At 40.4% G+C, this 26,337-nt stretch overlaps 3 protein-coding genes across 22 annotated transcripts in view; 2 read left to right on the top strand and 1 right to left on the bottom strand.

The window, feature by feature from the left end:
- The first annotated feature begins 1,272 nt into the window (after positions 1-1,272).
- stoml1 (stomatin (EPB72)-like 1) lies at positions 1,273-6,211 on the top strand. 2 transcript variants are annotated; one of them, XM_058075049.1, is made up of 7 exons: positions 1,335-1,682; positions 2,140-2,246; positions 2,335-2,484; positions 5,106-5,309; positions 5,388-5,592; positions 5,659-5,832; positions 5,918-6,211. In XM_058075049.1, the coding sequence occupies exons 1-7, from the start codon at positions 1,520-1,522 to the stop codon at positions 6,112-6,114; spliced, it is 1,200 nt and encodes a 399-aa protein (XP_057931032.1). In that variant the 5' UTR covers positions 1,335-1,519; the 3' UTR covers positions 6,115-6,211. The 2 variants fall into 2 exon arrangements, with proteins under 2 accessions (XP_057931031.1, XP_057931032.1); XM_058075048.1 differs by having other exon boundaries at positions 1,273-1,682; positions 5,388-5,832.
- Positions 3,496-26,337, bottom strand: part of ccdc33 (coiled-coil domain containing 33) — a 46,875-nt gene continuing 24,033 nt past the window's right edge. For 11 of the 19 annotated variants that reach the window (XM_058075054.1, XM_058075064.1, XM_058075061.1 and 8 more), the window contains 10 exons: positions 15,142-15,260; positions 14,996-15,053; positions 13,183-13,360; positions 12,630-12,712; positions 12,479-12,544; positions 12,315-12,393; positions 12,180-12,244; positions 11,149-11,229; positions 10,948-11,067; positions 8,900-10,870 (listed from right to left, as the gene is read on the bottom strand). In XM_058075054.1, the coding sequence (XP_057931037.1) occupies positions 10,957-11,067; positions 11,149-11,229; positions 12,180-12,244; positions 12,315-12,393; positions 12,479-12,544; positions 12,630-12,712; positions 13,183-13,360; positions 14,996-15,053; positions 15,142-15,260 (840 nt within the window). In that variant the 3' untranslated portion in view covers positions 8,900-10,870; positions 10,948-10,956. The other 8 variants (XM_058075053.1, XM_058075051.1, XM_058075052.1 and 5 more) reach the window with 8 other exon arrangements.
- LOC131130912 (cholesterol side-chain cleavage enzyme, mitochondrial) lies at positions 6,435-10,763 on the top strand. Its single transcript, XM_058075042.1, has 9 exons — positions 6,435-6,744; positions 7,440-7,595; positions 7,666-7,865; positions 8,060-8,263; positions 9,061-9,221; positions 9,302-9,468; positions 9,965-10,043; positions 10,128-10,319; positions 10,409-10,763. Exons 1-9 carry the CDS (start codon positions 6,470-6,472, stop codon positions 10,529-10,531), a joined length of 1,557 nt encoding a protein of 518 aa, XP_057931025.1. The 5' UTR covers positions 6,435-6,469; the 3' UTR covers positions 10,532-10,763.

The raw sequence follows: 26,337 nt of genomic DNA, 5'->3' as shown, positions 1-26,337 counted from the left end.
TGTGAAGTGGATTAAAACGTTTGCGATTCCATTTTTAACAAAACCAAGGGCTGCTTCCTTTTAAAACGCATGAAATCAAGGTTTCTGTAGCTTTTCAAGCATTTGTATTACAAGTCTCACCATGGCTTCACAATTCAATAGCTTGTATTTTAATGTACATAATTCCCACTAGCTTGTCAACATTTCCAACAATAACTCGTTCCTTGCTGTTGAACAGGGTTGACATGTCTTTGCTCTGGAGTGAGACGAGTGAATTACTTCTTGTGTGGATTATATTAGTGCCAGCAGATGGCAAGGCGGGGCAATCCTCGCTATCGTCATTGTGCTGACACCTCAATTCACCTACTTCATCTTGGTCCGCCATCCTCTGTCACTGTGTGGGATCAAGTGCCGAGCATCGCAGAAGAGAAGATTATTACATTATAGCAGGGGGAAAAAAATGATTGCCTTAGCTTTAGATTTTTTAAATAATAGTGTTGGGGTGTAGGGCCATTTTTTAAACAAAGTAACCACATAGTCACCCCTAGCAAGACATTTTGGAAAACCAATGCTAAGTCCATAAAAGCATACTTGGAAAAACTTGTTAGCCCTGATCATTACATGTTTGTGATTAACTAAAACAGGCACAGATGTAATCACAGCTGGCTGACCCATTAGGTAATACAGTGTAGGCCAATGGAAGGCAACCCATGGCTCCGGAGTGTCATGCGCTTTTTAGTGTCCTTTGTGTGGCTCCTTTCCGTCATATTTATGAATGTAATTATCATGTATATATTATATTATATGTGCCTGTGGTAAACAAATGAATACATAAAAATCAATAATTCAATATCTGTCAAGTAATTTCATTCATTTTTTTAAACAACTGCAGTACATTTAGACAAGATCAATATTTTTTTTACTTTGCACTGTTCTTGTTAATGGTATACATTACACCTCATATCATATTTTGAATTGAGAATTTACTTTAGAGTCAAAAGATCTGCTATAGGTGACAAACTTCACCTTCCATAAATTTATATTAAATCTTGATTCAACTCTAAAACTCTAAATTAACTCTTAAAATGATAAGGCCCACTTTGATTCGTGTAAATCAATGCCCAATTTATATTAGTACAAATGATAACAGAAAATAAGTGTCATCATTTGTACATAGTTTGCATGTAATTGTATAAAGGTATTCTATATGGCTTTGTATAGTTATTTTATTTAGTATATATATATATATTTGTATATATTGAGTTGTACATATTAAGTTCAGTCAATCACCCAACTAAGAACACATAAGCTGGTAATGGTTTTAATGTTACTTTCCTCTCTGACATTGAAAAGTTGAAAAGAAGTCCAGGTATGATTGTAACAACCCATGAGCGACGGTAGATGGCACCAACGTCAACATGCAGTGTCATGGGGCGAAGAAGAGTTCGCGCAAAACACGGAAGAGCCTGCTAACTACCTGGCAAAATGAGCGAATCGTTAGATTACATTTTTATTTGAGTTAAGATTCTTTTATTTTACAATGTTTGGGGGCAAGTCTTATCAGCTTCTTCCTCAGACTGATTCGAGCAAGTTGGGGACTCCTGGACTGTTTGTGTCCGCCGACAGGTTCTCACAGCACGGCTACCATAACAAAGGACTGTCGTTCGATTACATCCCCAAAGTTTCAGAAAACGACTTCAGTGGTTGGTATCTTACCTTACCATACTGACTAGGTTCATTTTGATTCACAGGGTTCATTTAGCAGTAAGTTTATTGCAGTTTGATATGCAGTTCTACAAACTACAACTACAGTAAATGATAAACATTATATATGTTAAAGTAATTGCCAAACCGGCTTAACACCTTGTTGAGTGAAAAGCTATCTCTTGGGTCATTAAAGTGGTGTACATACACAACAATGACAGAATAGATTTGATTGGGAAATGTAACAATGTATTGCTCCTTTTGTTTTGTTTTCTACATCTATTTTGAAAAAGGAAAAACTAAAGTAAAAAAAAATGAAATAAAGTGGTGTAACCATGCTCTACTCAACTAATGGTCTTGTTTTCCTGGTTACACAATTTGCTAATTGCATTGGTGCATAAATATATATACTAATTGTACAATATATATAACATTATTTGGTTTGCTTTCTTCAAGACAGTTCCCAGGGTTGGCTATCATTGCTTTGCAATGTAATTGTCATCTTCCTCGTACACATCTGCACTTTTCTAACCTTTCCTATTACGGGATGGTTTGTATTAAAGGTAAGCTGACACACATTTACCCCTAAACCATGTCCACTATACGTTGAGTGTGATCATCATAACCAACTTGAATGTATCTTGTCTTCAGACAGTGCCAAATTACGAGAGGATAGTAGTCTTTCGCCTGGGTCGTGTCTGTCCTCCAAGGGGTCCTGGTATTGTCCTGCTGCTGCCCCTTATTGACCAGTGGCAGCGGGTAGACCTGCGCACCCGTGCGTTCAATATACCTCCATGCCAGGTAAACCAACTGTAATGGTGCACAGCTTTTACAGTTAGTCTACTTGTTCAAATTTGTGGCCACAATTGTTTTCTCATTGGCAGACAATATCAGAGAATTACAGTCTACCCACGCCACATCATGGTTGGATTATTGCTCCATCACAGCTTTCAAAAATGTATTAATTAATAAGTGATTGCCGTTTAATGTTTAACTATTTGTTGGTTAAAAATAATTGAAATATATGTGGTATTCTGGCCACAAGGCATCAGCATGCTATACTGATGTTCCTCTGTTCTGAACAAGTAGCCTGCGCATTAGCAACGTGTTGTAACCAAAGAATAGTAGGAGTGAAAAGGTGACTATATCTATCTGAATACTTTCTATGCTCAAACTAAGAAAATATTACATTTATTCATGTTGAATCTTATTTTGCGTAATTCCTCTTCCCGCGGGTTGCGGTTTGGAACCAATTAACTGTGATAAGCGAGGGACAAATGTATTGGAGCGGAGGCCTTTTATTTCTTTAAATTCATATTTATAATATTCTGGAATACATGTTACCATAAAGCAATCGCAGCCCCTTGATATTTATTTGTTTCAGGGGACGCAGCACCCAACAATTAATTGTAGTGCTTTTAGAGTGGAGGCCATATCTGAGTAAATATTGTCATTGAGAATACAGACACTGCAGTTATTACTTAGTGTATGTTACACTGTCCTGAAGGTGGCAGGCTTGGAGCACATTTTCACTGCATTCATTCATATCTGCTCCCACTATTTATTCCTTTTTGTAGTTTTTGGTTTTATATGCCAGTGCACCTCCATACCTGTCAATGTTACTACTACTGTGGTGCATCCCTGGTATTGTACTGCTGTAAATGTACAGGTAAGGGCCAGAAAATTAGAATATTTTCATAAACTTGATTTATTTCAGTCTGTGTTCAAAAGGTAGAACTTTTACATTATATTTAATCATTGCACACAGACTGATGCATTTCAAATGTTTATTTCTTTAATTTTGATGATTATAGGTGGCAACAAATGAAAATCCGAAATTCCGTGGGTCAGAAAATTAGAATATTACCGAAGGCCAATACAAAAAAAGGATTTTTAGAAATGTTGGCCAACTGAAAAGTATGAACGTGAAAAATATGAGAATGTACAGTACTCAATACTTGGTTGGAGCTCCTTTTGCCTCAATGACTGCATTAATGCGGCGTGGCATGGAGTCGATCAGTTTCTGGCACTACTCAGGTGTTATGAGAGCCCAGGTTGCTTTGATAGTGGCCTTCAGCTCTTCTGCATTTTTGGGTCTGGCATTCTGCATCTTCCTCTTAACAATACCCCACAGATTTTCGATGGGGCTAAGGTCAGGCGAGTTGGCTGGCCAATTGAGAACAGAAATATCATGGTCCTTAAACCAGGCACTGGTAGATTTGGCGCTGTGTGCAGGCGCCAAGTCCTGTTGGAACGTAAAATCCCCATCTCCATAAAGCAGGTCAGCAGCAGGAAGCATGAAGTGCTCTAAAACTTGCTGGTAGACGGCTGCGTTGACCTTGGATCTCAGGAAACAGAGTGGACCGACACCAGCAGATGACATGGCACCCCAAACCATCACTGATGGTGGAAACTTCACACTAGACTTCAAGCAACGTGGATCCTGTGCCTCTCCTCTCTTCCTCCAGACTCTGGGACCTCGATTTCCAAAGGAAATGCTAAATTTGCTTTCATCAGAAAACATAACTTTGGACCACTCAGCAGCAGTCCAGCTCTTTTTTTCCTTAGCCCAGGTGAGACGCTTTTCGCGCTGTTTCTTGTTCAAAAGAGGCTTGACACGAGGTATGCGGCAGTTGAAACCCATGTCTTTCATGCGTCTCTTGGTGGTGGATCTTGAAGCACTGACTCCTGCAGCAGTCCAGTCCTTGTGAATCTCCCCCACATTTTTGAATGGGTTTTTTTTCACAATCTTCACCAGGGCGCGGTGATTCCTATCGCTTGTACACTTTTTCCTACCACAGTTTTTCCTTCCCTTTGCCTCTCCATTAATGTGTTTGGACACAGAAGTTTGAGAACAGCCAACCTTTTCAGCAATAACCTTTTGAGTCTTGCCCTCCTTGTGCAATGTGTCAATGGTTGCCTTTTGGACAGCTGTCAAATCTGAAGTCTTCCCCATGTTTGTGTAAGCTTCAGAACTGGACTGAGAGACCATTTAAAGCCCTTTGCAGGTGTTTTGAGTTAATCAGCTGATTAGTGGGTGGCACCAGGTGTCTTCAAAATTGAACCCTTTCACAATATTCTAATTTTCTGACCCACGGAATTTCGGATTTTCATTTGTTGCCACCTATAATCATCAAAATTAAAGAAATAAACATTTGAAATGCATCAGTCTGTGTGCAATGATTAAATATAATGTAAAAGTTATACCTTTTGAACACAATGACTGAAATAAATCAAGTTTATGAAAATATTCTAATTTTCTGGCCCTTACCTGTATTTTGAAGGCCTGACTTTACCAGCTAGAGGAAGTATTACACTGAAGTTGCAGAGCGGACTGGAAGCTGTGTTACTCTGGCATAAGGAGAGGATTTTTTTTTTCATGAAAGTTAAAATACAGGAATGATGCCCTTCATGTAATTTAGGTGAATACCAGGGATGGTGGCCTCTTGTCTGTAGGAGCAGACATTCAGTTCAGAATCTGGAACCCAGTCTTGTCAGTGGTGTCAGTCCAGGACCTGAACGCCTCTACCAGAATGACAGCACAGAACGCTTTAACTCATAGCCTGGCTAAGAAGACAGTCAGAGAGATCCAAACGGAGAGAGTGAAGCTGGGAGAATATCTGGCTGTAAGACAATATTTTTCCTACCTTTAAATCTTCCTCGTGGCTGCCTCACGTCACACTTTCTTTTTTTACTCTCTGCAGACAGACATCAATGAGATGACTCGACCATGGGGACTGGAGATAGACAGGGTAGAACTTACCCCTGGCTCTCTTCTCAAATCACCTGAGGATGCACCCTCTGGACCCCTCATTGTTCCTCCCTCTGTACCAGGCATGGAGGGTCTCACAGGCCCCCTTCAGCAGCTTGCCATGCACTTCATCAGCCAAAGCTCACAATCTCAGCAAGGTAGGCCGACACACACAATTGTTGGAGTGCTGCTGTTTAACAAAATCATATATTTTCCCCCTTTAGAGAGCAGTGTCACCTTTATAGATGAGCAGACGTCAGGCTCTGTTGAAGAGCTGCTCCACAGGGTCAAGCTTGTCCTCTCTGAAGCTTTGGTGTGCCAGGTGGGCGCCTGCTTCCAGTTTGACATCAGCTCAGAAGATGGACAGCATCACAGCTACTATGTGGATTTGAGCCAAGGTATCGCATACAGAGAAGATTGTTTGGAATTACATCATACAAATGAAGGTGTTACACAATATCACTTTGTGTGTGTGTTGTTTAGGCCGCGGTGCAGCTGGAGAGGGGTCACTGTGCCGGCAGCCTGATGTAACACTGACGATGTGCAAGGATGACCTTCTGGCCATGTTCCGTGGCACGCTGCTACCATTTTCTGCTTACAACTGCGGTCGACTTCAAATTGAGGGGGATATGAGGACGGCTATGAAGTTGGAGGAACTCATAAAGCTGCTTAAGAAATAACATTTGAATAAGTTATTGAATGAAACACAGTTGATGTGAAAGCCTTTTTCTTGTATTGCATGATTGTTTGCTATAAATTAATTTCTCCTTAACTGGGCGTGAGCATATGATCAGTTTTATCACAATGTGATACTTTGTACTGAGAGTTGTTTTTCACATTAACATAATTGTTACAAACTTTTTGACTGCGGTAATAAGAGTGTAGTTTGTAATATATCCCACAAAGACACGATGTGCTGCAACTTGGAACAGCCTTGAGAGCAAAGGGGTGTGCAGTGGGAGGTCTCTTTAGACCAGCCTCTTGCTCTTGAACCATACAGCTGCTTTTCTGGATGGAGTACAGTAGAGTCGCAGAATGGCAAGGTGGAGTTTGTGGCGTGGACCCTCTGCACTCACCGTGACCTGTCTGGATGAGCTGATGGCAGGAGGTGTACGCAGGAGCAGCAGCAGCATGCCGATGGTCAGACAGGCCTTCACTGAGAGCAGCACCATCATCAAACCCTTCAATGAGATTCCTGGACTGTGGAAGAACGGTCTAGCCAACCTGTATAATTTCTGGAAGCTGGATGGTTTCAAAAACCTTCACCGAATCATGGTGCAGAATTTTAACACTTTTGGACCCATTTACAGGTATGGCGGATGTACTGGTTAAATAATCAATGCAGACAAAACATTATGGCAAACTTGTCTGGTAGTTGTGATTATGTGGTTAAGAGTTTGTGGCTTGTTACCCAAAGGAAGGAACGTTTTGGGGGGCGGGTGCTCAAGCCAGAATAAAGGGCACCCATCACAAAATGTATTAATAGAAGTTATTATTACACATATATTTATAAATAAAATATATATACAAATCGGGTCTAGGTGGGCTATTGGTTAGCATGCTGGCCACACAGTCAGAAGATCTGGGTTCAAATCTCCGTTGAGCATCTCTGTGTGGAGTTTGCATGCTCTCCATGCATGTTAGGTTAATTGGCAACCCAACACCATTATTACATGTCTGTCTGTATGGGCTGTAGCAGTCAGCACTGAATGGGGAGGGGCGGGCTTGAGAGCACTGTTGAGCAGGTCAGGGAAGTCCCACAATAACTCAAATAAATGCAAATCAAAAGCAACACTAGGGGTCTATCTGTGCACATGCCTGCCCAAGTGCCACCAGTTTGGTTCCCCCTGACCAGCAACTGAGGTGACTTTGAGCAAGGCATTGAACATCTCCGACTTGGCTGCTTGAAATTTGTAATGTGCAAGGCATGTTAAAAATAATATATTCCCAAAACATAGTGAAACTGATATGTCCCCTTCTTTCTCTCTTGTATTGTGGCTATCAGAGAAAAAGTAGGATACTATGAAAGTGTAAACATCATCAACCCAGATGATGCTGCCATCCTGTTCAAAGCGGAGGGTTATTATCCAAAAAGGCTGAAAGTTGAAGCATGGACCTCGTACAGAGACTACAGGAATCGCAAATATGGAGTTCTACTCAAGTGGGTATCCTCATCTTCCAAATACATGTCTACACTTTCAATTTTACCAGTGGTTTTTGTATATTTGCAGGAATGGGGAGGAATGGAGGTCAAATCGGGTCATCCTTAACAAGGAGGTGATCTCGCCCAAGATGCTGGGAAGCTTTGTGCCCTTGCTAGATGAAGTGGGCCAAGACTTTGTGGCCAGGGTTCACAAGAAGATACAACGGAACGGACAGAACAAGTGGACAACTGACCTCTCTCAAGAACTCTTCAAATATGCACTGGAGTGTGAGGATGCCTTGTTCTTAAAACACACTTCCTGGTCACAATATTAGGTACACGTGCATAATGCATAGAGATTCTGTGGCTCAGTTATTCCTTCATGTATTAATGTAGCTGTATTGAATCTCAAAACATTGTGCAGGTGTACTGTGGCTACACCTGACTCTATTTTGACTGTTTACTCCATTCTATTTTCATAGCGGTGAGCTCAGTTCTATATGGCGAGCGTCTCGGTTTGATGCTGGACTACATCGATCCGGAAGCCCAGCACTTCATTGACTGCATCACTCTGATGTTCAAGACTACCTCACCCATGCTGTACATACCACCGTCTCTGCTCAGGCACGTTGGAGCCAAAGTGTGGCGGGATCATGTGGAAGCTTGGGATGGAATCTTTAATCATGGTATGACACTCTTAGGACAACTACGGAACTATTATTTTTTTGTCATGACACCACCCATAGGGGACAGACATATTTCCTTATAAGATAATGTAGTAAAAGTTAGCAGGGAAAGTATGACTGCAAAGCCATGCACCACAGCCCAGGTGTGGGATTATTACCAAGCAAATGAGCCCATCAACAGACGGGCCAGTATGCCAAATTTGTTTAAAAAAAATGTACTAAATTTAACAAAACCCACAAAAAACTACACATGAAGATACAGTATGCAGCAAGCATAAATATGTGAAAGTATGAAATGCCTGTGAGAAAATACATGTCAGAAACGGCAATTCCACCACTTTACAACAGTAAATGATGCCATATTAAAAGGAAATATTGCATTATTTTTAGAAATATAATAGGTATCAATAGCCAGTACCTGGGAATCAGTACCAGTCTTTCTACTAGATTTCTGTACCTTGTGTGTCTTTATGCAGTAATAAATGCAAATTCACTAATTTAAGATATTTACCTTGGCCGCACGGTGGTCAAAGTGGTTAGCATGTTTGAATCCTTGCTTGTCTGTCTCTGTTGGACCGTTGGAGCTTGCACGTTCCACCACTCCCCTATTTGCTGTCCTTGAAATAGATAAGAAAATATTAAATATAAAATAATTTAGAGTGGTAGTAGCATTTAAGGACAATAATGTGGTAAAGTTTTGTATAAACATGATATACATGAACATGAAATGTACATGATTTGTTATTTTTGCTACATAACCCTATTCTGTACACATTTATGGTCCTTTTCCTCTTTAGCTGACCGCTGCATCCAGAACATCTACAGGCAGTTACGTCAGGAGAGTGGTCAAATGACGAAATACCCAGGAGTACTGGCCAGCCTGCTCCTGCTGGACAAGCTGTCCATTGAAGACATCAAGGCCAGTGTCACCGAGTTAATGGCTGGGGGGGTCGATACGGTAACAGTCAAAACTTGTTCCTTTTATGAGCTAAAGCTTTCTTTTTTTTAAGTGAGCACTGGTGTGGTCCTCCATTTCAGACTTCTATCACTTTGCTGTGGACGTTATATGAGCTGGCCAAACATCCCAACCTCCAAGAAGAGCTGAGGGCAGAGGTGGCCGCTGCCAGGGTCCAGTGTCAAGGAGACATGGTGGAGATATTGAAGCGGATTCCTCTGGTCAAAGGAGCTCTGAAGGAAACACTAAGGTGATCCATTAAAGGAAACTGCAGTTTTTGGGGGAATTTTTAATCCATAATCCCGATATGAAACATGAACACTTCTTTCTTTTACAAAGAAGGCTTCATAGGGAGAATATGTGCATTCTTAGCTGCGTTTTTGTATTTGTTTTTATATCTTTAGAAAGCAGAAAAAAGAGAAAGACGTGTTCATGTCACACATAAGGATTGTGGATGATGGGCAAAATTCCCTCCAAAAGTGCAGCTTTCCTTTAAACCCTTTAAGGCAGGGGTGTCCTTGGTGTTTCTTGGCACATTCTAATAATAAAATGGAGCATGGCCTACTACTGTAGGTAACAGTTTTTGACCTTCACTGAATTGGTTTTACCGTGTTAAATATTAAGAATATAAATCCACATTGTCCCTGTGTCCTTAAATTCTTCAGTATGTTGTCCTTGGTGAAAACATTTGGACACAGTGACTTTGTATGTCTCCTAAAAATACCTTACTTCCTTGCATCCTACAGGTTGCATCCAGTTGCAGTGAGCTTGCAAAGATACACAGCTGAGGACATCATCATTCAGAACTACCACATTCCAGCAGGGGTAAATATGAATATTCTATAGTATGTCAACATACTTACAATATCGCAGTAATTGCTTCATATTGTATGTGTGTAACATGATTAGACCCTGGTGCAGTTAGGACTCTATGCAATGGGAAGGGACCCTAAGGTGTTTTTTCGCCCGGAGCAATATCAGCCCTCTCGTTGGCTCAGGACAGAGACCCACTACTTCCGCAGCCTAAGCTTCGGCTTTGGCCCCCGCCAGTGTATAGGACGCAGAATAGCTGAGGCTGAGATGCAAATCTTCCTCATCCATGTCAGATATAGTATACACTGTACACAAATTATGAGATGACAATGAAAATATTGTAAAGCTTAGTCATGCATTGCCTTTTTTTTTTGCAGATTCTTGAGAACTTCAAGGTGGAGAAACAGCGACACGTAGAAGCTCAAAGCACCTTTGAGCTTATACTCTTACCAGATAAGCCCATACTATTAACTCTGAAGCCCCTGCACAGTAGTCAATAGCATTTCAGAGAACATGCGGGATGGATCATGTTTATTTCTAGAGTCGTTGACAGCTATGAATCTTTTGAGGATTTTTGTTTGAGAAATGCAAACTTAAATTATTCTTAATGAGTGAGCAAAGTCATTTATTAGGTCACGGTCCTGTTTGAGTCTCACCTTAAAGAATGTACATATTCTCTATTCCACGTGTGCATTGCAAATATACATGGCCAAACTAGTGGCAAATAAAATATAGTCAATTACATAAAATATGTTGTCTTGTGTTTAATTGACCACATTTGCTGATGGATGCAGGATTTCTGCACTTCTTGGCAGATATGAGGAATGTGATGGGTCCTGCTAAAGAAGCAGAAAAACGTATGTAAGATATTTTTGTATCCAACAAAAAAAATGAATGAAGTAGGCACCAAACTGACCCAGGACCACTACAGAAGATTCCAAGTGGGGGTTGTCCTTATGAGGTCATGTCTGTGGTCATTCAGTTTACTTAAGATGTCCTGTTTTAGTCTCCCCCAAGGCTCAGGGTTGTCATTAGGCTATTGCAAACAATAGAAACCATGTTAAGTGTAATAGTTTCCATTATGTTTATTCAATAACATTATTTGTGCTATTTTCACCTTTGCCTCCAGAGTGTGAATCTTTGCCTCATCTTTCTCCAGTTTATTTAGTACAAATAGTCTCTCTTTGGCCTCTTTTGTCTGGAAAAATACATGTTATACACCGTATTTTCTGGACTATAAGTCGCTCCGGAGTATAAGTCCCAAAAAGCCAAAAATGCATAATTAGGTAGAAAAAAAACATACAAAAGTCGCACTGGAGTATAAGTCACATTTTTTGCGGGTAATTTATTTTACAAACTAATTGACCAAATCAGACATTACGTCATCTTGGAAGGCAAGTTCTAACATTAATAAAAGAATAGAGAACAGGCTGAATAGGTGTAAGATATGCTAACCCAATGGTTATTCAGCTACATAAAATCATGAAACAGCCTGAACATGAACAGAAAAGGTTTCCAGTCTTTATGTAACATAAGTATTTTTTCCTTTTATAAGTCGCAGGAACAGCCAACCTATGAAAAAAGTGCGACTTATAGTCAGGAAAATATGGTATATATAATTCTTTGACAGACAGGGTATAGTACCAGAGTATACGTCGTACACGTCAACATAATTAGACAACTTGACCGATCAAAGTCAAAATGGGTAGCGCTCTTCTGCTTCCCCAATTAAAATTGTGTGCTGCAGTGAATTGCTGATTAGGCTGACGTAGTGTTCCGTGCCACAGAGTTGTGTTTGTCAAAAAACCTGTCCTTCAGCCGTAGGGGGGGACCTGCCCCTCCCCGGCCACCCCGTAACTCCGCCACTGCATAGCACAGCAAACTGACATGACACAGAAGTAACTGTCTTTTAAATAGTATTAAGTCCATGAGAAAAAGACACTATTTTTGACACTGAAATACTAAATGCACAAAATACAATAATGGATACACTAGTTGTAATTTGACCGTGTCAATTTACACAGAACATTATTAGATGAATGTAACGGAGGCAGCAGTTTTGTTACATCAGTTGTATTGGATCTTTCGATTTGACACATAACCCCGTGGCCTCTAGCGGTATGAAACGTCTTGGTGTTGCGTACCTACCTGTATTGGCTGCTGTGTGATCACCACAACAGGCTGGTTTTCAGTCTTGACTGGAAAATTCTCTGCTGCCAGATTAGCTTGTGATCAGGACCACTTAAATAACATTAGTTCTGAAGACAAAACAAGTCCACGCACCTCTTTGCTTTCTTTGTACCAGCCTTGTATTTCCACCATGATTCATCTTCTCTGAAAACCTATGGTTTACATTCTCCATCTTTTTGATGACCAGAAAAAAAGTGTTATATTTATCCAAAGGTATTTAATGTGTTTACATTGACATTAACATCAATTGAAGTTACCTTTTCCTGCTGTGAGACCACCATTGTTGCCATCTGTACATGTTGCTGCTGTTTTTGGTGCTTTAACTGTTATAGAAAACAATTTAAAACAACTCTCGGTAGACAGTGCTCCAGTTTTATGTAATTTGTGGTGTTTTCAGTGTCTCTTAACCTTTATCAGCTCATTCTGGGGATTTATGATCCGATCTTTTTGTGAGGCGGCCTTACTGGTTTCTCGAGCAACTTTGAATATGTCTGGGTGATGACACAGTCAGCTCTATTATTTTCACAGATGTTTGGAGCATACATAGATCCACATACATAAAACCTGTTTGGATAATGATGTCATTGCATAGACAATAATACAATTGATACTATACTATACTGTCTACTAAAATGTGAGCCATAACTATACAGTAATTCCTTGGTTGTGATGCCAGCATAGAAAAATCCAGGGACATCCTTTCAGCGAGGGTCACATGCTGTCCTTCAGGAGATAAGACCTGTTCTACCCACGGCTTATCAGGGGCTCCATGCCCTAAATGAGCTGTCTTATCACTAAAATGATAGGGAATAGACACTGACAAGGATGGCCGTGACACCTTCTACGTCACTTTTTAGACTCGTCCTGCCAATTTCGGACTGTCTGTGAAACAAATTTCTGAGTGTTCTGGCATGGATTGAGGATATTAGTGAAGTGAATATTGTGTTGTGTTGCGATGCACCTTGTGTCTCTGCAATTCCAACTGTGGCGTGGATGCCTGTGTCCTCAAGGTCTCCCTTCAGGGAAAGATCCCTGCGGAGCTGCTGGATTTCCAACTCTAACATTACCACCTTCGTCCTCAGAGCTTGGATGTCCCCTGCCATCTTGTCTATGACTGAGATATAGTTTTGGATCTCCTGCTGGAAAACACGTTGGCAAGTGATTATAATATCATCTGTACACAATGCAACTATTGCATTTGAGGGATGTGGTTCTGGTAATTGCCACAATTGTGATTTTAAATAAATGACAAAAAAGTGACTAGTAGATGAACAAACTGAGAAATCTATTTTCTTTTACAATACCCTACCATCACCACTAGATGTCTCTATAACCCCATCTTATAACAAAGACCTCTCCTACGACTTGATTGATTTAATTTAAATAAGAAAAGGAAACTGAAACGCCATTTATGTTATGACTTCATCTTAGTAATTTTGGACAATTCTATGTTTCCAATGTTGTGGTAACAGATTAGGAAGGGTACTTGTCTGTGCATAATGAGAATACGTTGATTAGCTTATGAGTCAGAAGATACTCAGCTCCAACATCAGTGACCTCTAACAAATGTTTTTTTTCTGGATGAAGTCACAAATAAACCTCCCCCACACCCATACACATTCCGACATCTTGTAGGTTATGTGTACTTACTGCAAAAGATCTCTGTACAATGTTCCAGCTCATAGGAACAATAAATGATTTTTTATTATAACAATTATTTATTCTTCCTATATCTTAGATAAGTGACCAGACTTTTGTCAGGGACTGTATGTATTGCTTTTGTCACAGAGCATAGTGTTTCAATGAACAATTGAATTCTCTTGGTTTCAGACTGGCATATAACAACAGGGCGAGAGGAATGAGACATAACTGAAAGCCAAAACAGAACATGTTGCTGCTCATGCATGTAATGGATTCTCTGAAGGTCTGCACCACAAACATATTCACTGGGATGGTAACAAGCAACCCTACAAATTCAACTGACGGACTGAGTCTGTGTTGTGATTGTAGGAAATATCAAATAGTAGCATAATCGTAGTATAATGCATCTCCTTTTCACATACTGAAAATCAACCAGTGCCGGCCTCTAACAACACAGCTTCATTATCAAGACATGTTCCCGTGTCAGGCAAGAACTACATGCTCATTGTCCTCTTCTCTGCTGCATGTGTTGCTGTCAAGATGAACAGACAGTGTTGAATGGTGAGGGCCACTCCCGGTCCAGATCTGTGTATGGGATGAGGGGTGTGGGGGTTAGGTGACAATTATGGGATTCCAATCTCGAATGGTGTGGTTGTGACTCCCGTGGGACAGGCAGGGTGAAATTGAGCATCTAATTGAAAGGGCAATGTATAAGGTGACAATCATGATGGGAGATGAGATGGGGTGTCTTCTGGAGGTGGGGGCCTACAGACATGATGGGCAAAGACGGCACTCAAACACAAAGCAGGTAAGTCCCTTCATCACTTGTCATTGTCAGGCAACCTGTCACGATGAGAAACAATTGTCCTGAATGCTAAGCTGACTTACTCTTAGTACACATATTGTAAAAGATACATCACCTATTGAGAGTGGCTATTTTTGCACAATTAAAAAAAATCCCTCTAACATTAAGAAAGAAAAGATACACATCTAAAACCATCAGACCCTCAAGTTTCATCAGCTTGAGTGCAGTCGGTGTAAAAAATACAATTGAAGCCATTTTGCCAGCTGCTTTGATTTGCTCCAGCATAAGGCCTCAACTCTCCCAACAAAACATCCACATGGACAGTCACCTTAGTTTGGCGCTTGTCCGTCTCTGCTGCGTGGATCTCAAAGTCATTCAAGGGGGGGCTGCATAAGGAGTACATTTTACAAACGTTATTTGTGTAATGAATACATAAATATCAGTGTTTCTTGTGTCGGTGCATTAAACACTCACCGTTTGTGTGGACGATAGGTGTGGTTTATGTTTGGTTTGGGGTTTGCTCCACTGGGATGTGCTTTGTAATCTAGCAAGATGTGGGCCAGAGCATTATGGGGTGGAAGCCTGTGTTCCACCTTAAAAGAGATCTATTTTAGTCAACATTGTTTTTGGGCACATATAATTAAAAAAAAAAATTCAAAACATTCAAATTCAATTCTACTCAACAAGAGGTTTCAATGAAGCTAGCGGTGATGTTAAATATCATTCATTCATTCATTTTCTACCGCTTTTTCCTCACGAGGGTCGCGGGGGTGCTGAAGCCTATCCCAGCTGTCTTTGGGCGAGAGGTGGGGTACACCCTGGACTGGTCGCCAGCCAATCACAGGGCACATATATAGACAAACAACCATTCACACTCACATTCATATCTATGGACAATTTGGAGTCACCAATTAACCTAGCATGTTTTTGGAATGTCGGAGGAAACCGGAGTACCCAGAGAAAACCCACGCATGCACGGGGAGAACATGCAAACTCCACACAGAGATGGCCGAGGGTGGAATTGAACCGTGGTCTCCGAGCTGTGAGGTCTGCGCGCTAACCACTCGACCGCCGTGCCACATTTAATTCATAATTTACAATTATTTTGCATTGCTTTCTGCATGTACAACTAGAATTATTCTGTCTAAAATAATTTTTTATTAACATTTTATCTGTCTGAAACTGATTCACTGGATTTACATGATTTCATATGAGACAAAACTATTTTCCTAGGTTTCAATTTTCATCTGACCTTTTGGAACAAATGAATAAAACAAATGTAAATACAACTGTATAAAAAAAATCAATCACCCTGCATATATATAAAATATGCACCAATATGCTCACACTCCACCCAAACAACCTACCTTTAAAGCTGCAGAGGTACAAAGAGATTTGAGTGTTTTTGAAGCCTCCATGCCTTGACCACCAGCGTCAACACATGCTACATGATGGTGAATATGAAGCTCTGTCATGTCATGTTAAACAATGAAGACGTAACCACAACAGCAGCCTTAACAACAAGGTGAATGAATCAAGTTGTTATCATCCTGTATTATGTTTCACATTGGCTAGAGCCTGAAGCAAAACAATAAAACAGCCATTCAGAGTTTTGCACGTCTCTGTTGTATCTGAGCGTTAGGAAAATAAACTGACAGCAGCACTTTGAGCTCAAATAGAGATCTGCAGAGTGAATATAACCCCCAAAAGAACTCACAAGCACACTGTTGGGTGACGGACTAATGACTGCAGGGTGATGTTCTGATCAGCACCTGTGACTTCCTCAGAGGATTTAATCCCTGCTCCACACACATCAGTAGGGGGTTGTTGTCGTGTAGCTTGAAGCAAATTGTTATTTAGTTGTCCTGGTGATGGAATAGCCACCCCTTCTATCTTTCATGGCAGTGGGCATAAGCTTGTTGCATCAGGAAGAGCATCCGGTGTTAAAGGGGACCTAATATGCTCATTTTTCGGCCCTTAGTATTGAGTTGTGGATTCTACACGCTACTACACACAATAACCAGCACACAAAGAATTGTAGTTCTTCCAGAATATGCACCTATTCAGCTGTATTTCTTTGGATTTCGTGGTTACCGCAAAAACGGTCTGTTTTAATGTATTCCACCCACGGCCCACCTACTCCGCTGTGGTTGATCACACGCACCCCTAGTTGCGAACTGTATAGGAGTTGATAATAAATGGCGATGTATCTTTTGAAAATGTCTGCTTTTAACATACAGCCATAAGTGTTTGATTCCGAATACGATCCAGAAGTAGAAACCAGACAGTCTGATGTTTCTCAAGAAAAGAGGCTACTTCAAGACATCTCTCAATGGTAAGTAGCGTTAGCATTTTAGCATTAGGTATTCTACAGCATTGGTAACATCTAATGTGGCCACTAATTGTGGTGGGAAACGGCATTGCCGTTGACAGATTAAAATGTATTTATTTTGCTAGTAGGGAATCAGGAACTCCTTTATTATTTTCACAATTCCTACGTGATAGTTGTGGTATTAAAGGGGAACTGCACTTGTTTTTGGAATCCTTATATGACACATGAACACATATTCCTTTAAGGCCCAGGTACCAAATGCACCACCAGTCACTGCTTCTTCTTGTGCGACCGTTAGGGATGTTAAAAAGTGAAATTATTGTTCTTACGTCTAATATTAGTGGTACTTAACTATTTTTTTTCATAATCTACAGTTAATCAAATCTAATCTACAGCTTCAGCATCCAAGCAAAAACCTAGAGCTCCTTCAGCACTGAGCAATGCTGTATGACATCAATATCCATCCTGTTTTGGTATCTCATTCGCGACATTCATTGATGGCTAAATAATGCATGTGGGGGCAGGCATAGAGAGTCATCATCAATGTTAACGTCTCAGCTATGATTTAAGCATCTCGTTGTCAACACACTTCATCTAACAGTTAATGGACCCATTAATTATTTTGACTCAAAAATTCTCACTGCCGACAACATTTGTACAAGTGCCCGATATAATACAATCAATGTATTGAATGTATTAAACAGTATTAGTATATATACAGTATAACAGACTAAATAATATAGCAAAAATACTAAAACACTAGCACTATTAAAGCACTTTTATCTATCTGTAAAAGGGTTTTCATGCGTATCTAATATCATGAGTATCTAATATTGTGTGTTCTGTCTTTAAATATTTTCATAGCTGACTGCTTTAATTAGTGATCAATAATTCACAGGGTGCTCGCAGCTATGTGTTTTGCAAGAACACATCTCAAATGAGAAAAATCCTCAAAAAGAGCCTAATATCACATTATCATGTATGAGATTGCCCAACAAATTCACAAAACCCACAGAGTGAAAATTATTCATGTTCACATATTCCCGCTCGTGTTCAGAATGCTTGTAACCCTGTTACATATAATCAGTGGATAGCCGGGAAGCAGCATGTGGGCTGTGTACCTCCACGAAGGAGGGGCTCCGTCTAGAGCTTTTGCTAACATCATCAGAATTCAGCACACAGCCTGTAAAATGCAGCAACTGGGCTCTTCATTGGAGTGACAGCTCGGAGTCTGCTGCCACACAGAGCTTCAATTAGCCTGCAAGAACAAGGCGTCTCCCATGAGATTTGCGTAGCAGCAGACCACCTCTCTGCACATATTCTACCTATCCAGACCACTTGCTTTCATGTCTTTACTTTCCTCCCTCATGTGGCCCACATATCACGCCATTTCCTATTTTTTTTGCACATTTCTCCTCGGTGTCCTGCCTGTCCTTCTTTCACATTATAGCAGCATCCTCTGGAGCCATCATGGGCCACCATCAACACATGACAAGTCGAGCGGAAATACTTGTAGGGTGCTAATGGACGAAGAGGAAACCTTGTGAAAAATGGGGAAAAAAATAGCATATGGAGGACAAACATTCAGGCAAGTGGACATGCTCCTGGGATATTTTCAACAAATAAGGCATGTAAACAAATCATATTGTATCACAAAAGTCAGTTTAACAACACATTTTTTGTTATTATGGCTCAAGTTTGCATCATTGCAAAATTGTTATAGCAAAATAACGTTAAAAAACATTAGAAACATGTGCGCCATAAAATATTAGAAACACTGTCCAATGTATAATTGTACATACTCGCGACAATATTAAGTAACATTAGGTACATTTGTATCATCTATTAAGATTAACTCATCAGCATATCATTTTAACTCGGGATGTCCAATAATTATTGATGCCGACAGTTATGGGCCCAATATCAGCACAAAAATGTGATATCAGGATCTTTCTTTAAATGAAAGCCGATGTAGATAGAGCATGTAGCAATCACAAACATCGACAAAGTCACAAAATTACTGGCTCAGATTTTCTCTACTCATATTCTAGCACTGTCAGGAAAAAATAATTTGAGGCGATCAAGAGAACGTGTGTGTGTGTGTGTGTGTGTGTGTGTGTGTGTGTATCAAGGACAATGAGCAACTCAGACTCAAGGACAGTTAGAGTGACAGTCATGCCTCTCATATGGAGCTAAAACTCAAGGCTTACCCGAGAATCAACATCTGTCAATGTTGGCTATGCTTCTGCAGTCCCGCCAAACAAACACTTACTGCTTAACAGGAGGCTTGGCCCTGACTGTATAATGAACTGTGTGGGCGGGAGTGCGTCCAAGCACTCTGCTCAGTCAAAACAGTATGACGACCTTCACATCAGCACATATTTCATAATTAGCTTCTTCACTTATACCATTTTATCATCCCACTTACAGATTGCATTTAATCTCTTGCCAGATGCCACCAGCAACTAGTTAGCAGGAATGATTTTTTCAATCCTTTTATGGAAGAAAAAAAAAATCCAATCTCCCGAGTTACTAGAAATTAACTGTTTTGTCAGTTAAGTCAAATTTCATATGAGTCGATAAAATTAAAACTCCAAAATTATTGTTGAATACTTTGAAGAAACTCAAAATAAAAACATATATGTATAGTTGACTGGTTTACATTTTTATGCTGACATGACTGTAAATCAGTTGTACTTGTTGTACATTTCACACTCAAAATCAAATACATACACTGGATGTATGGCCTGGTCCAGGGGACATTAAATTAATGAATGAAGGCCCTCCAGCCTTGGAGTGACGGAAAATATCAATGCTGCTTGTTCCCCTTCGGCTCAACATGACCTATTCCAAAATGTTACAGAGAGCCTTTCTTAATAACACAACTGTTGACATTCACAAGTGCCAGATCACAGGAATGTGAAAATATTGTTTTTACTCAAGGTAAAACGACACTATATGAGTAGGAAGTATTGAGACATTTGCATGCACACCATTCAAAAAATGGCCCATAATCATAATCATAAATACATTTAAAATGTAATGTAATTAATAGAAAGCAATTTTTCAGTTACTTAAATTAGCCAAATAGTTTTTAAAATAAAACATGAAAATTGAAATTGAATTGGGTGCCATTTGATACAGTTTGTGCATTAAAGATGCTAAAGATCTGAACAACATATTGCTTAAAGTCATAGGTGGCGTAGACAATGAGCGTAATATCTACTAATATATATCACATTAATAATGAATTAATACCATTTCTAAACTATGTCAAATGCCTAAAAAACACAAGCTGCGAGCCAAAAATAACCCCCTGGCCGCATTCTGCTCTGGCACTATATTCAGTACCCACTGTAAGCTCACATACATGCAGTGACACCAATTTTGTTTAAAAACAGCCAAGTTTTGTTGTGAAAATAATAGGCCAAAATAATCCCATCCAAAAATGCAAAAGCATGTTTCATCGCCCCGTGTGCACATCAGAGAAAAGGGCATGAAGATGGATGAGGCAGTGGTCGGTGTGCAATACATCATTATGTCTTTGGCAGGACTGTCACAGGGATTTACATCAGCAGTCAAACAAGTGATGCTGAGATGTCCACACCCACACTCCTTCCCGGAAACACACGCTGAGATCAGACGATGCTGAAAAACACTGCCCATCCTCTCGGCCTCTTGCCAGGAGATTAATATGTGGGAAGAACTCAAAGTCACTGCGTGGCCTGCTTCTTTGGGAGAAAAACAGGTCAATGGAGTCGCTGGTCAATGGACCAAATGACAACCACATAAATAGTTGGTTGTGTAGATATCGCTGATGAAAATAAATGGTTACAGCCAAAGCTGCTGTTCAACCTTATAACCTAGCATAATGAATCATGTGCAGAGTTGAATGAATGACATTAGCTCGGGGTCCATCGGAGGGTTAAAGACTTACATTAGCTTCTCATCGATTGATGGCAGTAAAGGCACAGAGCGCTGGGCTTATATTGTCGACTGTGGGTACATTTAATCAGATAGGGTCACAAAATGAAGATGTTAACCCTCCAACCCTTTTTTTTTGTGCAAGACAAGGCTCCACATAATGGACCGCCGTGCATAAAGGGACAGATTATAGACCATTAGCTGGGGCCAAGCTGCTACAAGACAAGCTACACAATGGCTGACAGTGCCAAATAGCTCTATTGTAAGACAGCAGCAGTCTATTTCCATGCAAAGGGGAATAGAAATAGCTTTCTCCACACATTACTTCTCCAGCTGTGCCTTAAAGATACGGGCTTCTGCTGGGCACTTCAAAAAGCCCAACCTGCACACCACGCAGGAGCCATATAACTCCCTGCATCCCTACTCGGCCCTTATCAGAGAACAACAGGAGAGCGAGGTAAACAAGTGAAAAATTAGCAAAGAAATAAGCCAATAAGAAGCTTTCCATATGACTTTGTTGGCTTTTAGATGCCATGGGGGTTCCAACAAGAAGCTTATATCTCTATAGTGAGGCTGCAAAAATGCTTTTAAAATGTTTTCTGTGAGCTTTCAGAATGACTGGAACGTCTCTCCTATAAAAACAGCGAGAACCTTGACTTGTGTTGACCTTCAGCAGCTCGGACTGAAACGCCCACAATCATGGCCCTAAAGCCTCCGCCCACCTTGCTGTTACATGTACTGCTTTTGTATGTCAAGGGCAGCTTGCATCGCCCTCGTCTTAACTGAATTCAAGTCAGTGTAAGAGTATATGGCAGTTCTCAATGGCTGCAGAATATTTTTTCAACAAAGGAATTTGCCCTGCATAAATCTTTCCATTGCCTGTGTTGTGTGCTGAATGCAACATAAATATAGATATTAAAATATTATTAAAACCACATAAAACAAATAACCTATTGTGGGTTAAAAATAAATAACATGGTAGGACTGAATCAAAAGTCTAATTTGGGAAACACACAAAAACATGCCTAGCGTGCCACAGCAAGCACTCACAAAAGAACAAATGGAGCCCAACAATGTTCAAATGAGCCACGAGGTGTCACTGTGGCCACACACTGCTCCTATCAATCTGCGTGACAATCTTGAGGTACTGAGAGGCTGCTTGTGTGCATGGATGGTTTCACACACACAGTGTCTATGCTGCTCAGCTGAAGTGTGTGTGTGTGCATAACTATGTGTGCAGGTCCTCTCATCTCTCTGTCTACAATATTCTCCAGACCTAACAGCGCCCGGCGGCTCACAAATTACTGCACAGTGCACCTCTGCTTGAGCTGAGCGGCATATATTATTCTGTGTGTGAACCTGAGGTCCTGCCAGTAGGGACTGAGACATCCCTGCCAATAAAAAATACATAACATGCGGTTACAGTTGATATTGAAATAACTATAGCAGAAAAAAGGGGAGTTCAGAAATTGCACAAAGAAATCCTAATCATAAGTGAGTAGAGTACATCCAAATACATCACAGATGGAGAACACAATTGAAAGATCCGCAATATGTTTTTTTTTCCCTTCACCCTGGAACCTTTCTGAAAGCAAGTTGAAGGTATGAATTACCTGTCTACTGTTATCAAGCTCCACTTTGCTCTAACCTGATGGAGGAAAAGTAATCAGACTCTTTCGAGGGAAGCCGTTTCACAAAAAGATCAATACTATATAAGAAGGCATGATGAATTTGAAATGTGGGCTCAAAGTGGATATTGATCAGCCTCAGTCAAAACCTATGTAGATGTACAATTAATGTGGAGCTGAAAACACACACACAAAAACACACACAGAGCTCCACCGACACAAATACATAGGCAGGCCGGTGAAATGATGTCACGAATACTTTTATTATTAATATTAATGTTATTGTCTGAGGTCCTGCAGTTTTTCTCAACATCACACACAGCCTGATGGCTTGTGGCGAGCATGGTTGAGGGTGGTGCTCTTTTCTGGGAAAGACAAGATGATCCTCTGGTTAGCCGCTAGCAGGAAACATGGATCAGCCCTGCGAGTCCACAGAGATCTTGGATACTTCATACCAGTAGCCACCCAGCACATTATGTATGGTATTAGTGCTGTCACATTGCTCAACACTAACAGACATACAGTAAAACCCTGTTTGCATATAATAAATTGTAGCTATATATGAATTCACAATGAAGAGGAAATATATCATGCAATACGCTAAAATGAAACCAACCACTTACCAGCTTGTATCGCATAAAATCTAAACTACCTCTGTTTAGTCTTCCTGTGGTCCATCAACATGAGACGTGTGCTGGAAGCTATTCTCCAGACTACTACGTAATATTATTAGGAGCGGATATACTGATATATAGCTGTTGCCTGTAATTATATTTCAGCCACAGAGGCACATCTCAGCAAAGTTTAGTGAAAGAGTGTTTTCCAGGCATTGACAAGCAAGATGAAAATACTTGCTACAGCAGGGATGTTCAAAGTGCGGCTTGAGGATCATTTGCGACCCGTGGCAAATTTTAGAAGTAAAATTGGAAGCGGCTTAACTGTTGATACTAATACATTATAATAACACAAAGCTCTACATTGTTCATGCCTTTTTACTAAATTTCAATAATACCTGCAAATATCAAACCAGCCCGCCTGTCATGTTCCGAAGCATGACAGGTTGGACTTTAGTTTTTACATTGTTTCCTGTTAGGTGTTCTTGTTTTGTTTTCCTGTTTTGGGATCATGCGCAGCAACTTTGCTATGGCTGGTAAGCGCTGGCAGTAGTACCTGTTGTCAATTGTTAATCAGGCTATTTAGTTGTGAATCTGCTTGTCGTCTCATTACTGTTGCCACTGACTGGAATTGCCGTATTTCATGAAATTGTACTTTTTGGTGAGTATTTAGCTGGGTTTTCTAGCCAGCCTTTGTATTTTATGTGTGCTGTGACTTGTACCTTTGGGTGCATTTCATCTCCCTGTGAGCTTCCCCTTTTTTCCCTGAATTAAACGACTCCATTGACTGCACCCGTGTGATTTCCTCCAATCCTGGGATGGCACTAGAAGCCATAATAGCAGAACATGGCACCCCAACGGCTTTTGTTTTTTCAGTGTGCAGCACTTCACACCTTTCAGGTTTGGACACCCCTGCTCTGCAGTCATTGAATCATGAAGTTGACTTTATTTGAAATTACTGCAATCTATCTAAATATCTTACATTATAGTATCGTCACAGAAATATCTAAAACCGGCAGTGTATTTGCCCTCCATTGACACATGTGTCCAAAAGTCACACAGTTCACACATTTTCAGGAAAGGAAATGCATCAAGTGGCCCAAAATATATGCAATATAGGACCATAATATGCTGCCGTTGAAGAGGACAGCAGCATATTGCATGAGACCTCAGTATTCCTCACTCAACCAGGAACAGATTATTTTATTCAAAAGCCAAACAAATCTGAGTTTGACCAGGATCCTTGGAAAGCGCTATATTTAAATTTAAATGATTAAATAAAGTTATGTATTCATTTATTTTAGTTTATTTTTTAAATGTATTATACTGATCATACTCCCACAAGAGAAATTAAGTTTACACTCTGCTGTGGATATTGTGTTGCACACCACACAGAACCAGACCACATACATGCAGGCATGAAATGTCAGAGAAATTAAACAAAATTGACAAAACATAATCAGAAAGCACTAAGGGGAGGCAGGGATATGTTGCTGCATCCGCCCCATCTGCCACAGGCCCTCATTTGTACATTTGTTCTGCGGTTTTATTAAATTGATCCAGCACGAGTATGTTTGTGGAAGAGATTGGAAGAATCACTGGTAAAATACAAGGTGTTAAGCTATGCACAGTCACACACTCTTGCCTTAATATTTGTTCCTTGTCTGGGGCACCTGCCCACTGACACATGAATCAAATGCTGACCTTCACTCAGAACCAGATCGAGTGCCCAGTTTTCAATCAGTAGTTCAAGCTATGTTTCAAGCTCAGAATGACTGAAACTGCTTACAGCTACTGTGAGTGCTATAAAACCATCCAGCAACTAGTTGTAGTGAAACCCCCATTGGTGCTGTCCATGGTGCTGAGAAGAACAAAAGCATCAAAGCGGAGCTGCCCTTCTCAGTCCACTAAGTCAGAATGGGGTGGGGCTGCACTGTGAAGAGGGAGGTGCTATGTGTACTTGATTCAATTAAGCAGGCTGTAAGGCCTCCCTTGGGAGTATCTTGCAAAAAAGGCGGCTGCAAGCCTGTCTAACAAAGACGTTCAACCCGCCTGCACCTTCTGAATCCGCCTCATTAGTCTGTCAAGTAAGCATTAAAACATCTCAAACGCTGTCCCCTACGTGTAACAATATGAACAGGAGCACTTCTTGTTTTCACTGTCTGCTAAGCAACATTTATAACAATGCTTCTTGTGGAATTTTATATATATATATATTTACACTGCTTGTCTTTGTAATTCCAGTAATGACTTATGTCTAGCGCTGTCCTAGCCTCACACACAGGGCGCCACCCTCTTGCAATGACGTCACATGTTTACGTCGTAGATGTATGCTACTATATACATATACAATATGTACATTTTATGCTTTAGCATCATCCACCCATTCATTTTCTATCGCTTATCCTCACAAGGGTCACAGAGGTGCTGGAGCCTATCCCAGCTGCCTTCAGGCGAGAGGAGGGGTACACCCTGAACTGGTCACCAGCTAATCACAGGGCAAGCATCGACAAACAACCATTCACACATTCATACCTATGGACCAATTAAGCTAACATGCATGTTTTTGGAATGTGGAGGATGCAAAAGGGAGATTCGAACCCAGGTCTTCCCGATTTCCTGACTTTGTGGCCTACATCTTTAGCATCATGTATTATTTATCATATATATATTAAATTATTACAGATTTAGAGTGAATGAGATAAGCTGCTTGTGAAAAAAGGCCTATTCTCTGGGAAAAGTAATTGAAATGTTTAATGTTTTGGACCAAATATATATAATCAGGGAATGTATAGGATCCACTGTTAATCCATAGCAATATCTGTGTGTCTGCGTGGGTTGTGTGAGCGTTAATAGAAAATATATCTCTTGGCAAACATCACTCACATCCGCTATTTCACTCGCTTCATTGAGTGTTTCAAGTTTTCCTTTGCATCACAGAAAATAACCTTGGCATTTAACCTTTGCAAATGTCAGCCCAACAAATACTCTCTCATACCTTGCATGTGTAACATGGCACATATATGTATGCATTTACATGTCAGAGAAAGAATACAACAAACATCTGCTTGCCTGGATGCGGAGCCATCTCTGCAATATGAGTTTGTGCAATTTTTTCAAGATTGGAAACAGATAAAAAATATTCCATTTATGAAACTGAATGTTTTTTAAA

This window comes from Doryrhamphus excisus, chromosome 6 (assembly GCF_030265055.1).
Source record: "Doryrhamphus excisus isolate RoL2022-K1 chromosome 6, RoL_Dexc_1.0, whole genome shotgun sequence".
Classification (NCBI taxonomy): Eukaryota; Metazoa; Chordata; class Actinopteri; order Syngnathiformes; family Syngnathidae; genus Doryrhamphus; species Doryrhamphus excisus.
This window is presented reverse-complemented; position numbering and strand designations above follow the sequence as displayed.